Raw genomic sequence first — 15,416 nt, 5'->3', positions numbered from 1 at the left:
GGACAAACACTGAAAAGCATCTCTGTAGCCAAACCAAACCAATACAGAAAAGTGTCTGTTTTAACCAGTTCATAACTTTGTTCTTATTTATGTGGCTAAATCATATCATATATTTTCTTTCCTTTTTCTAAAAAATGTCCCTGATTCGGCAATAACAGTAACTGCATTTGTATCTTCTAGAATGTGAGGGAAGCCACTGGCACTAAGCAATTTTAAATGAGTTAATTCAGGAACTAGTAAACACATTATAAGGTTAGCTACTGTCTACTAGTTAGACATTAGAAAATAACTAGCATTAATATAACGAAACTGGGAAAGAACATTTAGTAGCTTAGAGATTTCAAGTGTTCTACCATTTCAATACCAAGAAATAAACTATTCACTTCTTTGGCCTTGAATAATGAAAAGAGAGAAAGTTTGCTAAGTCACTGGTTGAGTCCTTAATTATTCATACCTCTTGGTCTCCTGGACTCTGGAAATCTCCTTTGCTTATGCCTGTATCCCGAGTCCAACGAGGTGGTTTCCAGGTTCTTTCCTGGGTTCCTCTGTTATAGTAGTAACAACGCCCTGAACTATCTTTATGAGTTTCCCATTCTCCATTAATCTGAATTGCTGGGCTCCCAGGAAGTGGGGGAAGAGCAGACTGGGATATTTTCAGTTCTTGTAGATTAGCGTAGACAGGAGAATCTGGACGTCCTTGATTTGGAGGTGTTGTTGCCTGTGAAAAATGTGAAATATTCAGGCTTAAACTGGCATTTACAAATAAAAATTAAATGAAACATGAGACATAGAAAATACATAAACTTATTTTAAAACATACATACAGGTGTACATATTCTCTCTAAAGAAAAAACAATTTCACAGTATTAAAATTCATGATTTTAAGTGTACTTAAAAACTTCCCCTCACCATGAAAGAATAGTCCACTAGAAGTCAGGAACTGTGGGTTCCAGTTCAAGATCTGGCACTAACAAGTTGTATGACATTGGATTAGATCACCTCATCCTCCCTGAAATTGAATTTTTAAATCTCTGTAAATGAGGGAATCAGATTAAACCACACAGGTCTCCTTTGTCTCTAAAAGTCTATGATTTTAGGCAATTTTTTAAAATACAAAAAGTCTTACATATGAGTAATTAAACATTTATTCAGAAAACTATCAAAAAAGATTTTATGTTCTAAACTTAAACATTAAATCAGCAATATATAAATGAAAGATAAAGGAGATAAAATACTTAAGCTAAGAATTTACTACATTCTATTCTTTCTCAGCTAAATTTCTCAGTAGCAATAAATCATTTAATCTCTTCCTAGGTTCCTGATTTGTGAACTTCCTAACAGTGGAATAATAATCAGCAGTAACTGATTAAAATGCTTAATCTCAATCTACAGCTTTACTTTTTACTTTTAAATGTCTCACTAGATGTCAGTCAAGAACAGAATATTCTTCATACACTTTGCATAAGGACATTGTAAACTGTATTAAGTTAGAATTCTAGTAGCTGAAGAAAAAAGCACACGTCTGAGAACACCTTTTTACACTGTGCATTCGTATTTGTGTACATATCTTTCCTTCTACGACAGAGTTTCTCAACCTTGGCACCAATAACATTTTGGGTCAGATAATTCTTTACTGTGGGGGGCTATCTTGTGTGTTTTAGAATGTTTACTAGCATCTCTGGCCTCTACCCACTAGATGATAGAGGCATTTCCATTAGGCCAACTAAAAAGTCTCCAGACATCGCCAAATGTCCTCTGGGGACATAACTGACCCTGGCTGAGAACTACTGCTTTACTATATAAATCCTAGAGTTATATTCAGATGTTTAATTACTTCTATAATGTACCCAAGAGTTTTATGAATGCTTAAAAATACAGAATTTAAAAAGGGAAATGTGGATGGATACACTGAATCAGTTTTATTTGAATCAGTTTTATTAAAATTAAAGTACTTTAACTCCTAAAATATTATTTGCCTGTAAAATAATCATAATGAGTCTAAACCACAGAATAAGATTTATAAGAGAACACAGTAAAAATAACCCCAAACATGAATACATATGTAAAATGATTACATTCGGTCTTTTTACACATGGTAATTACCCAACTACTGTATTCAATGATACAAATTAGACTGTTTTCCTTGAAATGTTAGCTTTGAATTTAGACTACCACCAAACAGCATCTTTCTATGAAGAAAATCTATCTAAGACAGATTTCCATGTAGTATTTCTCTTCCAGACTAATTCCTTATCCTGGTGAATTAGCCAAGGTAACAATGTTTCTCTGACTACAATGAAGTCTGTTAATATAACAAACAATTCTATATAGTAAATCATTTCTCAGAACCTTACCTAGAGAATATTTATTCAACAAGTGTTAAAAGAAGTTCTTATTTTGCTCCTGATACTTTACTAGACTTGGAGAAATAAAGATGCCAAGAAACAGCCATTTTCTAAAAGCTATTTATGGAAAATAATATTAAATCCTTAAGAAACAACCAATTCCTATTATTTAAACAGTTCAAATTCAAACAGGTTTTCTAATTTAAAAAACTGAAATGCTTCAACACGGTTTATGAGACTAGCGTAATTCTAAAACAAAACCAAAGAATTAAATGAAAGAAAATTATAAACCAACCTCACTTACAAATATAAATGAAAATATACGAAGTAAAACATTAGCAATCAAATCCAGCACTGCATTAAGTAAATCAAGAAAGAAGTAGAAATATTAATAAAGTCTGTCTTTAGGAACTCTTTTACTATAATTCTTTACATTAACAGATTCACATAATCATCTCCACAGATACCAACAATGCATTTGATAAAATTCAATGTGGATTCAGGATAAAACTCCTAGACTTTTTTTTTTTTTTAAGATTTTAATTTGAGAGAGCGCGCATGTGCGCGCTAGAACACGAGCAGAGGGGGAGGGGCAGAGGGAGAGGGAGAAGCAGACTCCCAGCTGAGCAGGGAGCCCCATGTGGGACTGGATCCCAGGATCCTGGGATCACCATCTGAGCTGAAGGCAGACACTTAACCAATTGAGCCACCCAGGCGCCCCTAATTTGACTTTTAGAAATTATTATTATTTTTTTTAGATTTTATTTATTTATTAGAGAGCGAGAGAGAAACAGCATGAGAGGGGGGAGGGTCAGAGGGAGAAGCAGGCTCCCCGCCGAGCCGGGAGCCCGATGTGGGGCTCAATCCCAGGACTCCGGCATCATGACCTGAGCCGAAGGCAGTCGCTCAACCGACTGAGCCACCCAGGCGCCCCTGACTTTTAGAAATTATTATTTAAAAATAAACATCACAGTTAGCAAGACACTGATAAGAAGCATTTTCATTAGAAGAATAAAACTAGGATGCCAAGTATCACTGCTTTTATTCAACACTGTACTGGAGGTTCTAAGCAATGTACTACTAAGATATGAAAATTGAGGGTGCCTGGGTGGCTCAGTTGGTTAAGCGACTGCCTTCGGCTCAGGTCATGATCCTGGAGTCCCAGGATCGAGTCCCGCATCGGGCTCCCTGCTCGGCAGGGAGTCTGCTTCTCCCTCTGACCCTCCCCCCTCTCATGTGCTCTCTCTTTCTATCTCTCAAATAAATAAATAAAATCTTTAAAAAAAGATATGAAAAATGAGTTAAACTCAAATACCTTAGAGGAAAAAAGATACCCTGATATTTGTCAATGATATAACAAATATCTGGAAACTCAAATCCATAAAAACTAAGAAATTTAGTAAGTTGGCCTGATAAAAGATCATCTAATCAATTTTCCATACATGAGCAAGGGCAAACGGGAAAATGTAACAACAGAAAAACCTCATTCACAATAGGAAAATAATACAAATAAGCTTTAAAAGAAATGTACAAAACCAAATGGGGAACACTTATAAAATCTCCCTCAGGTGCCTAAAATCATACTTGGATAGATAAACCTTTGTTCCTAAATAAAAAACTGAACTTTATAATCATGTTACTTCTGCAAAAATTAATGTATAAATTCTACAAATTCAATGCAATGTCCAGCAAGCGGTATAGTTAGTACACTGCCTAGCAAACAGCAGCACTTAATGAAATTTGTTAAATGAATGAACATGTGAACAAAAGAATGCAAACACATAATGCCCAAGTAAAAGCAAAATTCAAGGAGTAGGAACTGGTTACATGTGATAAAAAGAGAAGAAACTAGGAAAACATCCACATTTCTAGTATGGGGAAAGGATGGACAGTTGTGTCACCATTTAAGATAGAAACTATTTAAAAATGAATTGGGAGTCAAGTACTCAACTAAACACTAAGATTATAAATATGAATTTTAAAATGTACTGTCTTCTAAGACTTCGTAATACAGCAAAAGAAAAGTCAAACAAAAGATCATTTAAATGTGTAATAGACAAGACTCAGAGCTATGTATGGGACATGCTATGAGAGCAAAAAGGAAAAAGACCTGGAAACAAGTGACTGAGTCCGAGAAATGAATAAATAAGAGTCAGTCGGGTAAAAGGTGGAGATACAGAGGCAATATGAACAAAAGTTTGGAAAAACAGCATGGTACAGTCAAGGAATGTTGTGACTCCTAGAGTAGGTAAAAGGAGTAGCAAGAGAAAGATCTAAGAAACAGCAAATTACAGAAAAAGGAGGTTGAAGACTTTAAGCCAGGAAGTACATTCTGATTTAAAATTTAGAAATATTACAGATTTTAGAGGGACATAACCAAAGGCAGAGATCAGTTAGGCTGGTACAAAAGTACAGACAGAAGATGAGGAGAGCTGCAATGGGACAAGGACAGCAGGAATGGAGCAGCAGGGCCAGATTTAAGAAATAATTAAGTTAAATTAGCATGCAGATTTTGTTTATGTGAAGCATATTTTTTGTTGTGTGTGTGTTTAACTACAGATCAAATAATGCCAAGATAAAGAATAACATAAAAAAAAAAAAAAGAAAAGAAGAGTTCCATTCAGATTGTATTAGGTTGATAAGCCTTTGAAAAATGCTCACAGACTGTTGGATATAAAGACTGGGAGTTCAGTACAGAAATCAGGGCTAAAAATATAAATGTAAGTCATCAGTATTTACATGGGGCCAATAACTTAAGTGAGTATACAGAATGCGAGGAGGAGGAAAACAACTCTGGAGAATACTAAACAGTTGCTGAAATTAAATTGAGATTATAGGTATAAAGTTAGCACAGGGTCTGACATGGTGACCTCTAGTGTTTTCATTATTATTACAATTATTATTGCAATTAATATAATTAAAGTACCAAAGTTAGAGGATCTAGTAAAAAAAAAAGGGGGGGGGGGGCAGAAAGGAAAGTCAGAAATAGAAGATCGAAACAGGGAAAGGTAGTATTTAAAAATCAAAGAGAAGAAAATTTTAAAAAGAAGGGGAATTTGGACCATATCATTCCAAAGACTTCAATACAGGGGTTCTGGAACAATCACTAGAAATTAAGAAGTCATTAAAGGACTTCAGCTTCCAGCCATGAGAATCCAAAATTATCTTCCTGCCATCAACAAGGAGAAAAGTGAATGAAATCCAGGAAACAAGTATATTCAGGCATTGTACAACAAGCAGCGCAGAACTGTGATCTCAGAAAGAAGAAACAAATGAGGTGCGTCCTACCATTCCAAGCTTTCTGCCTGGAGGTAGTTTCCAGAAATCAGCACAGGGAGGAAGAGTCCCAAACGGTTTCAGTGACTAAACAGGAAAGATAAAGGTTTACATTTTTTATTTAAAATGACAAAGGGAAACATACAAGAAATGAAAATAATTATATAAATATCAAGCACCGTTAAGAGAGGAAAAGGAGAATGATCCCTAATTTTTCCAGGGAATCTCCAAATTTTGTTGGTGTTCTTCAAAACTGATAAATTAAGCAATGGAGGTGACAGTTATGTCTGAAATCAAGAGATATAAGAGTAATCTTAAGTAGAAGAACATATAGTTAGAAGAGGTTTATTGACAATGAATGAATGGTAAAATTTTAGTATTTCACATTGTTACTTACCACCAGTTAAATTTTTTGAAAGATGTTCATTTGAAATGTTGCTCATTTCCTATCAGAAATAGTTTCTAGCAGAAGTAAAAATTTTGTTTTCTTAATTAAGAATTAACTTCATGGGGCACCTGGGTGGCTCAGTAGGTTAAGCGTCTGCCTTCAGCTCAGGTCATGATCCCAGGGTCCTGGGGTCAAGCCCTACGTCGGGCTCCCTGCTCAGTGGGAGTCTGCTTCTCCCTCTTCCTCTCCCTCTCTGTGCTGGCGCTCTCTCTCTCTCTCTCAAATAAATAAATAAATCTTTAAAAAAAATTAACTTCATAATTAAAATCAGCTTATACTTTCAACTTCCAAAATGCGTGGAAACAGAACAGAAGAGGACTCAATATTTTTGTTAATACTCTCACCTCTGGTTGGGGAGCCTGGGTGGCTCAGTTGGTTAAGTGACTGCCTTCGGCTCAGGTCATGATCCTGGTGTCCCGGGATCGAGTCCCGCGTCGGGCTCCCTGCTCAGCAGGGAGTCTGCTTCTCCCTCTGACCCTCCCCCCTCTCATGCTCTCTCTCACTCTCTCTCTCAAATAAATAAATAAAATCTTTAAAAAAAAAAAAATACTCTCACCTCTGGCAAAACAAAACTGTGTATATTTATTATCAACGGCTGAAACCATTGAGAAAAAAAATCAAGAGAATTACCATTTATTGATCACTAAGAATTTTCCTCAAGAACACTTAAAAATATGTTCTTGATAGAAAAAAATAGTATAGAATATCAAACTAATGTTTACATATATACAAAACACAGTAACTTCAAAGAGGAATGTAAATAATTACACAGCACTTTGTATGTTAAAAAAAAGTATTTTTGGCTCACTAAACACACTCAGTGCTGGTGAAAGTCAAATGTAAGAGCTTCAGTTTATTGCTGGTAACTTTAATTAGCTGAAACCTTTTAGCCAACAGTTTGGCAGTATGTTTCAAAAGCTTTTAAAAATATTTTTAGAACCCTGAGCAAAGGGGGAAAAAAAAATCCTAAGTACAGAAAAGTTTTTCACACAAAGATGTTCACTCCAATGTTATTTATCAGAAATAAATTAGAAACCATCTAAAATAAATAATCCAATCAAGAAATGGGCAGAAGACACGAACAGACATTTCCCCAAAGAAGACATCCAAATGGCTCCCTGCTCAGCGGGGGGTCTGCTTCTCCCTCTGACCCTCCTCCCTCTCATGCTCTCTGTCTCTCATTCTCTCTTGCAAATAAATCTTAAAAAAAAAAAAAAAAAAAAAAAGAAGACATCCAAATGGCCAACAGACACATGAAAAAGTGCTCAACATCACCTGGCATCAGGGAAATACAAATCAAAACCAAAATGAGAGACCACCTCACACAAGTCAGAACGGCTAAAATTAACAAGTCAGGAAAGGACAAATGTTGGCGAGGATGTGGAGAAAGGGGAACCCTCCTACACTGCTGGTAGGAATGCAAGCTGGTGCAGCCACTCTAGAAAACAGTATGGAGGTTCCTTAAAAAGTTGAAAATAGAGCTACCTTACAACCCAGCAATTGCACTACTAGGGATTTACCCCAAAGGTACAAATGTAGTGATCTGAAGGGGCACCTGCACACCAATGTTTATAGCAGCAATGTCCACAATAGCCAAACTATGGAAAGAGCCCAGACATCCATCGACAGATGAATGGATAAAGAAGATATGGTATATATATATATACAATGGAATATTACAAAGCCATCAAAAAATTGAATCTTGCCATTTGCAACGACATGAATGGAACTAAAGGGTATTATGCTAAGCGAAATAAGTCAATCAGATGATCTCACTGATATGTGGAATTTAAGAAACAAAACAGAGGATCATCGGGGAAGAAAGGAAAAAATAAAACAAGACAAAACCTGAGAGGGAGACAAACCATAAGAAACTCTTAATCACAGGAAACAAACTGAGGGTTGCTGGAGGGGAAGGGGGTGGACATTAAGGAGGGCATGTGATGTAATGAGTACTGGGTATTAATAAAGCTGATGAATCACAGACCTATACCTCTGAAACCAATAATACATGATGTTAATTTTAAAAAAGTAAATTAAAAAAAAAAATCTAAAACCCATCCAGCAACAGAGGAATGGTTAAGTAAATAATGATATATGAGGCAATTTATATTTTTTTTTCAGAGAGGCACTAAAAATGGTGATGAGTTTTAATAACATTATTAAAAAAATGTATGAGCTTAATGGGATTAGCAGAATATATAACTGCTTCTAACTTCCAACTAAACTCCAACTAAAAATTTAGAAGTATGGAGAAAAACCAACTAAAACATTATCAGTTTCCTCTGGATAATGGGAATATGTATAATTTTTTTTCTATGTGCTTTATTTCCCAATTTTATTTTTCCCAATTTTACAGTGAGAATTATTACCTTTAGAGTTTGATTAGGACAAGAATCCGGGACACTTGCTCAGTCCAGGGAGACTCATAAAAGTGACAACCAGAGTATTAACACTACGTAAATGAGTCTTTTCTTAACAGGTGGGTCAGTGGATCATCTATATCAGACTCATTTAGGAATTTTTTTTTTTAATTTAAAATCTTTTTAAAAGATTTTATTTATTTATTTGACAGAGAGAGACACAGCGACAGAGGGAACACAAGCAGAGGGAGTGGGGGAGGGAGAAGCAGGCTTCCTGCGGAGCAGGGAGCCAGATGCGGGGCTCGATCCCAGAACCCTGGGATCATGACCTGAGCCGAAGGCAGACACTTAACAACTGAGCCACCCAGGCGCCCCGAAATTTAAAATTCTTGAGTCATATCCCAGAGTCACTGGGGATGGACAATGGTGGGGGGCAGTAGTCAAGAATCTGTATTTTTAAGTACTCTATGGGATCCTTATGTATACTATTGTTTAGAACACACTGATAAAATTAAATCTTCCTGAATGGACTCAGGGCAAACTAGTCCCCCTGGCCCAATAAATTTGTATTATAAAAAGCAAAGTACTGGGGCGCCTGGGTGGCTCAGTCATTAAGCGTCTGCCTTCGGCTCAGGTCATGGATTTCAGGTCCTGGGATCGAGCCCCGCATCGGGCTCCCTGCTCTGCGGGAAGCCTGCTTCTCCCTCTCCCACTCCCCCTGCTTGTGTTCCCTCTTTGTGTTCCCTCTCTCTTTGACAGAGAGAGAGCTGTCAAATAAATAAATAAAATCTTTAAAAAAAAAAAAAAAAAGCAAAGTACTTAAAGACAATTCTGTTCATACCACCAGTTGTTTCTCAGTCTGCAGATAAGTCAGAGAATTAAAATAACAAGAAGTACTTTCAACATATGAATCACATAAAAATTAGCTTTCTAATATTTTTAAGACTTAAGTATTGTGCACTTAAACTGAACAAAGAACCCTGTTCATCAACTACAGACAACAAGAGTAAGTGATTTTTTTCATACAAAATAATCTTTAAAAGGAGAGCACAGAAACAAAGTTAATTTTATGGGCCATATCTGTCATTAATTAACAACCGAACTAGGACTAGTACCTCTGCACATGACCCAATTTTGTATTTAAAAAAAGCCCTGGCCTGTTCCACTTTATCTATACATAGATTAAAATAGTCCTCCCACTATCCACAGAAAGAAAAAATTGGGGAACCATATATATATAAGAAGATAACTTTAAACTTAAGACTCTACCTGAATCCTTACTTTTTTTAATACCCAAAACACAGAGATTTGTCCCCTTTTTTCTTTTTTTTTTTTTAAAGATTTTATTTATTTATTTGACAGAGAGAGACACAGCGAGAGAGGGAACACAAGCAGGGGGAGTGGGAGAGGGAGAAGCAGGCTTCCCGCCGAGCAGGGAGCCCGATGCAGGGCTCGATCCCAGGACCCTGGGATCATGACCCGAGCTGAAGGCAGACACTTAACGACTGAGCCACCCAGGCGCCCTGTCCCCTTTTTTCTTTTAACATTAGTTCAAGAATTGCTTCTAAAATAAACTTCAGGGAATGGCAGAATACGTATTTACTAAGGAGTTATACCTATTGTTTCTTAAATAGCATATGCTACTCAGTACTGATACTTAGGTACCTATCTTCATATTAACAATAATAAAAACAATAACAATGATGAATTATATTTACATAAGTATATTTCTATTTATGTTACTGAATAATCAGTTTAAGTCCCTGCAGCCTATAATCATATTTTTTATTTAGTTTATGGGTAAAAAAAAAAAAAGGCACTTACCAAATATCAGACTCCAAAACAAAATTTAAATTATGTTTTAACTCTATTTTAATTCATATGGAAAAAAAGACATTTATGCGCCTTTGGTAATTTACCTGCTTAAACTCTGCCTTACCATAATTGCTAATTATCATTAACACTGGGCCAGTTAACAGAATAGAGGACAAAAAATAGCCAACAAGCCAATATTCAGTTAACATAACACTAAAATTTGTTTTAGTTTCACCATTGAAAACTGCATATCAATTTTAACTGTAAAATGTAACTTTCCAAAAGAAATCTTTTTGCTTAAAATGAAATTTTAGGGACAAAAACATATTATCCCTTGTTTGATAATTTTATAATATAAATTCTAATGTTTATATCTTAAAGCATGACTGCATTGAGATTTCAGGGTCTGCAGAGCATAGGGACATTTTCTATGATTTTACTTATTTAGCTACCATTTGAGAACTAATTTCAAGCTGGTGGGAGATGAAAGTAAGACAGTTCCTGTCCTTAAGGGCCAGCAACCTAGTAAAGAGACAGATAATAAAACGATTCCAATAGCATGAGCTACGTGCCACAGAGGGCTGTGTGTACAGGATGCTCTAGGAGCACAAAAAAGCAGCAATAAACAAGAAGAGGGTGACACGTGATGTGGAGGAAAGGTTCACAGCAGAGGTTTAACTGGATCTGTAAATGGAAGCAGGAGGAAGCCAAGTAAGTCAAAGGAAGTTGTGAAGGCGCTCCAAGTACACTCAAAATCTGTTTTAGCTGACATAACACAGAGAAATAAAAAGCAGCCTTCCCATAATGAAACATAACTGTGGCTCAGGGGAGTCAGTACTGTGAAAAACTTTAATAAATATTATTTTCACGGTTAAAAAAAAAAAACAACAAAACCTCTTTTCTGTAGTTTTTCTATTTATTGCACTTGAGGTTGCTGAACTCCTATAGGGTTTGTTACCTTATATTCATACACTAAAACTTTTTTAGCTCATCTTTCATCTTGTTTCTGTCCTCTTCCCCTCCCCTGTGATCACCCTAGCCAACAACTTGAACAACCCCTTCACACCATCAGAGATCTGCCACCATTTCTGTCTCTCCCCTGACAGACAATAAGAAGGCAGGCCCCAAGTAGGAAAGCTGTGAAGTCTAACAAATGCTTATTTCTAGGAAGCCATAAACAAACATACTGATGAAGTCGTTTCTGTGCTACCAACCTGCAAAAACAGATGCCAAGTTACAACAGTGCAATCGTGCCATGCCATGCTAACTAAAATTACTGGTAGGTGAAGGTGGATAGGTAAGAGCTGACAGACACCACAGTGAAAAGCCCCAGGTAAAAGGGACCAATACATTATACATAGTCACGAGGGTGTGCACAATTAGGAAGTTTATCACAGGTAAAAAGATTTGCCAAAAGAAGAACAAAAGACAAATTTCCCCTTAAAGATTAAGCCCACACCCACCTCCTCCAATAATTTTCTGTTGTGCACTCACATGCATCTCTTCCTACAGCTTTACTACGCTGTAGCTTATTGTGGTACTTATTACACTGTACTATAATCTCAGATTTACTTGTCTGCCGTTTCTTCTAGAACTTGATTATCTTTAAGGCAGATATATTTGCCTTGTTTATTTCTTCATCTACAGTGCCTAACACGGCACCTGCACACAATAAACACTCAATATGTCCCCGAATGAATATTACTTTCATATAAACTAAGAAGCTATTATGGAATCCATATACTGAAATTAATTCCTTACTCCTGTTTTTATAGTCTCCTTGGGAAATCTTACCTAATTCTACTGTTTCAATAAAATCAAACTCACCCTGTAACATCCACCTCTCCCCCTAAATGACAGACATGTATTTTGAAAGACCTGCTAGCATGGATCCTCCACACATTCCTCAAACTCCTTATATCCTCTGCCTAAACTTTTTTTTCCCGGTAACACACTATCTTTGAATATTCTCCAGTTCAAATAATAGCATCATAAGCTACTCAATCAGAAATCTCCAAGTCATCTTGTGTCTCTTCTCTTACTCCAAAGAGTTCCACTAATTCTTCCTCCTAATATACCTTGAATTCCTTCTTCTCTTACCCTCAAGATAACTATCTTAGTCTAGGTTCTCTTCATCTTTTTTGCTAAATGACTACAAGCAAGCACCCAGGGGGTGACTGCCTCCATTTCTTCACCCTGTTCAATTGGTCTTCCACGGTACCAATAATAATTCTCTAAAAACACAAATCTGATCTTTTTTAAAAGATTTTATTTGAGAAAGAGAGAGCGAGCGCACACAAGCAGGGGGAGGGGCAGAAGGAGAGGGAGAAGCAGTCTCCCCACTGAGCAGAGAGCCCGACACGGGGCTCTATCCCAGGACCCTAGTATTATGACCTGAGCCAAAAAGTAGACGCTTAACCAACTAAGCCACCCAGGTGCCCCAACACAAATCTGATCTTGTTATTCACCTGCTTAAAAACATCAATGAATACTTCACTGACTATAAAAGAAATTCAAATGCCATAGCTGAGATTGTAAGGCTCTTGAACAGTCCAGTCCCAATCTTTTCTGCCTCATTCATTGCCATTCTCTTTACATTCTTTGCTCTGAAACCCCCATGTGACTCACACATCTACTATGAATGTCATGCTATTCCCCCACCCCTACCACTACCTTCAAATCTTTGTCTATCCTTCTGTATGGGATATCCTGTCCCTAATCACCAACCAGTGAACTGCATATAAAACCATAAAAGAGCTGGTTCAAAGGTCACCTTCTCTTTGAGACGCTCCTCTATGCCTCAATGTAGAACTCCCATGTATCTAGAGCAGCACTAACACAAATATAGTATGAGCTAGGTATGACATGTAAAATTTTCTAGTGAGGGGCACCTGGGTGGCTCAGTCAGTTAAGCATCTAACTCTTGATCTCAGCTCAGGTCTTGATCTCAGGGTTGTGAATTCAAGCCCCACGCTGGGCTCCACGCTAGGCATGGGGCCTACTTAAAAAAAAAAAAAAAATTTTCTAGTAGCCACATTAAAAAGGTAAAAAGAGGGGCGCCTGGGTGGCTCAGTCGTTAAGCGTCTGCCTTCGGCTCAGGTCATGGTTCCAGGGTCCTGGGATCGAGCCCCACATCGGGCTCCCTGCTCCGCGGGAAGCCTGCTTCTCCCTCCCCCACCCCCCTGCTTGTGTTCCCTCTCTAGCTGTATCTCTCTCTGTCAAATAAATAAAATCTTTAAAAAAAAAAAAAAAGGTAAAAAGGAGGTGAAATGAATTCTAATAATATATTCATTTAACCCAATATATCTAAAATATTCGCATTTTACTAATCAACATAAAAATTATAAGTCTTTAAAATCCAGTGTATATTTTATAGCATATCTCAATTCAAATCCTAAAATTTTCATCGAAGTACTTGATCTATAGATTTCATAAAATTTACAATTGAAAAAGCAAATTCATATATGCAAATTATTCTATGTCAGTTTTTAAATTTAACTTAACAACAACTGAAACTAAAGTAAATTCAATTCCTCAGTCTATCAGCCGCGCATTCAAGCGCTCAATAACCACACATGGCAACTGGCCACTGTACTGGACAGTATCAATCCACAGTATTTTGTGTCCACCTATACTACAGCCCCCCTCACACTACATTATGTTTGTTATTTTTCAGTATTTTCAACGAAACTCGAAGCCCCTCAAGAGTTTAGAGGAAGATCATGTATTTTCGAAGTCTAGAAACAAATAAATATAAACCAAAGATCCCTTCTCGAGCCCTGACTCAGATTCTGATAAATTTTTTCCCAGTAACTACTTTCCCAATCCATAGAAATTTTTTAAAAATAGAAAGGTAAATGAAACAGCTACTAGAAACTAATATTTATTGATGAAACCTCATTGTTAAACATGTGTTGAAAGTATTCAACAAGATAGGCTTGTCCTTGGTCAGTTAAGCAAACAAAATTCTCCAATAGGACATTATGCTGAAACAGCAAGACTTAGCTACTATTTTATACTGATGAAGCAACATGCAGTGGCCTGGTATGCTGCCATTCATTATCACAAATCTCCCTCTCTGGGGACTTGAATGCTAACTGTGTGATCAGCATTCAGAGGATGACTAAACAATACTCCATGGCTGAAAGTTCTAGAGAGTAACAAGTTTATGGTACAATCACGAATGAAAAGAATGCATCTGTGTTTACTTGTTGAAAGCACATAGTACACGCAGAAGTCTAAGCTTAGACACTGAGGTTTCTGGTAAAAGCCAAAAATATAATAAATTTCAAAAAAATATAAAATTAATCGAGTACATGGTACACATTTAATTGGCTGACATACCATCCTTTCTGTCATTTTCTGATAAAAACCTATTCTTTTTTGTTTTTTCAAAAATAAGATCCTGAAGTAAAATATTCTGAAAAACTATCTAAGGAAAATACAAATTGTCACTTCAAATGAACACAACCAAATAAATGGGTTTCTAACTTACCACACGTACCAATTTGTTAACAAGGCTGCATGTCAGCACTGTAATACAGTTGCTTGGATAATCTATTAATTCCAAACTCAGTGCATAATTTAAGAGTTTACAGTAGTATATCTTTAAAGCTGTACTGAAAATCTTACACCTATACAAAGTAAATAAAAAATAGATGATTTTCTATCATTTTAATGTCCACTTTATACTAAAACAAGAAATGTTTAATCCCTGAATTCCTTAAAAGATATTCAAAATAGGTATCTAGACACATATAGATGAACTTACTAATATAAAAACATGTGCATACATTCACCCACATATATGCATGAAAAAAATCAAAAGATACATATAAGTTCCTGTAACTTGTTTCATTGAATTATGGCTGGTTTTGTTTACCTGTATTCTCTTATTCTGAAGTGAGATTAAAAAAGAAATTTTAGAACAGAAAAAGGCCCTTAGTTTTAAACCTATGTAACAATTCTGAAATGAAATTCTACAGCCTAAGCTATAAAGGCAAGAACACACTGATGATACCCATGGAGGTCAGTATCTAAAACTTTAAGTTTACCTAGAAAATCTAGAGCAGGCAAGGAGAAAGGGCTAGTTCACAGTCATGAATATTCTGGGTTCATTCTAAATCAGAAACGTAGTCACTGTGCTTAGAATTAAAAGCCTCATAAGCC

The 15,416-nt window shown here is 36.3% G+C and overlaps 1 protein-coding gene across 2 annotated transcripts in view; it reads right to left on the bottom strand.

Annotated features, from left to right (window-relative positions):
- The window catches only part of ARHGAP12 (Rho GTPase activating protein 12), a 109,989-nt gene that overhangs the window by 59,174 nt on the left and 35,399 nt on the right, over positions 1-15,416 (bottom strand). For both annotated transcript variants that reach the window (XM_021686505.1, XM_021686506.1), the window contains exon 4: positions 455-718. In XM_021686505.1, coding sequence (XP_021542180.1) covers positions 455-718 — 264 coding nt within the window. The remainder of the gene's footprint in view (positions 1-454; positions 719-15,416) is intronic.

Source organism: Neomonachus schauinslandi, chromosome 5 (assembly GCF_002201575.2).
Source record: "Neomonachus schauinslandi chromosome 5, ASM220157v2, whole genome shotgun sequence".
NCBI classification, from domain to species: Eukaryota; Metazoa; Chordata; class Mammalia; order Carnivora; family Phocidae; genus Neomonachus; species Neomonachus schauinslandi.
This window is presented reverse-complemented; position numbering and strand designations above follow the sequence as displayed.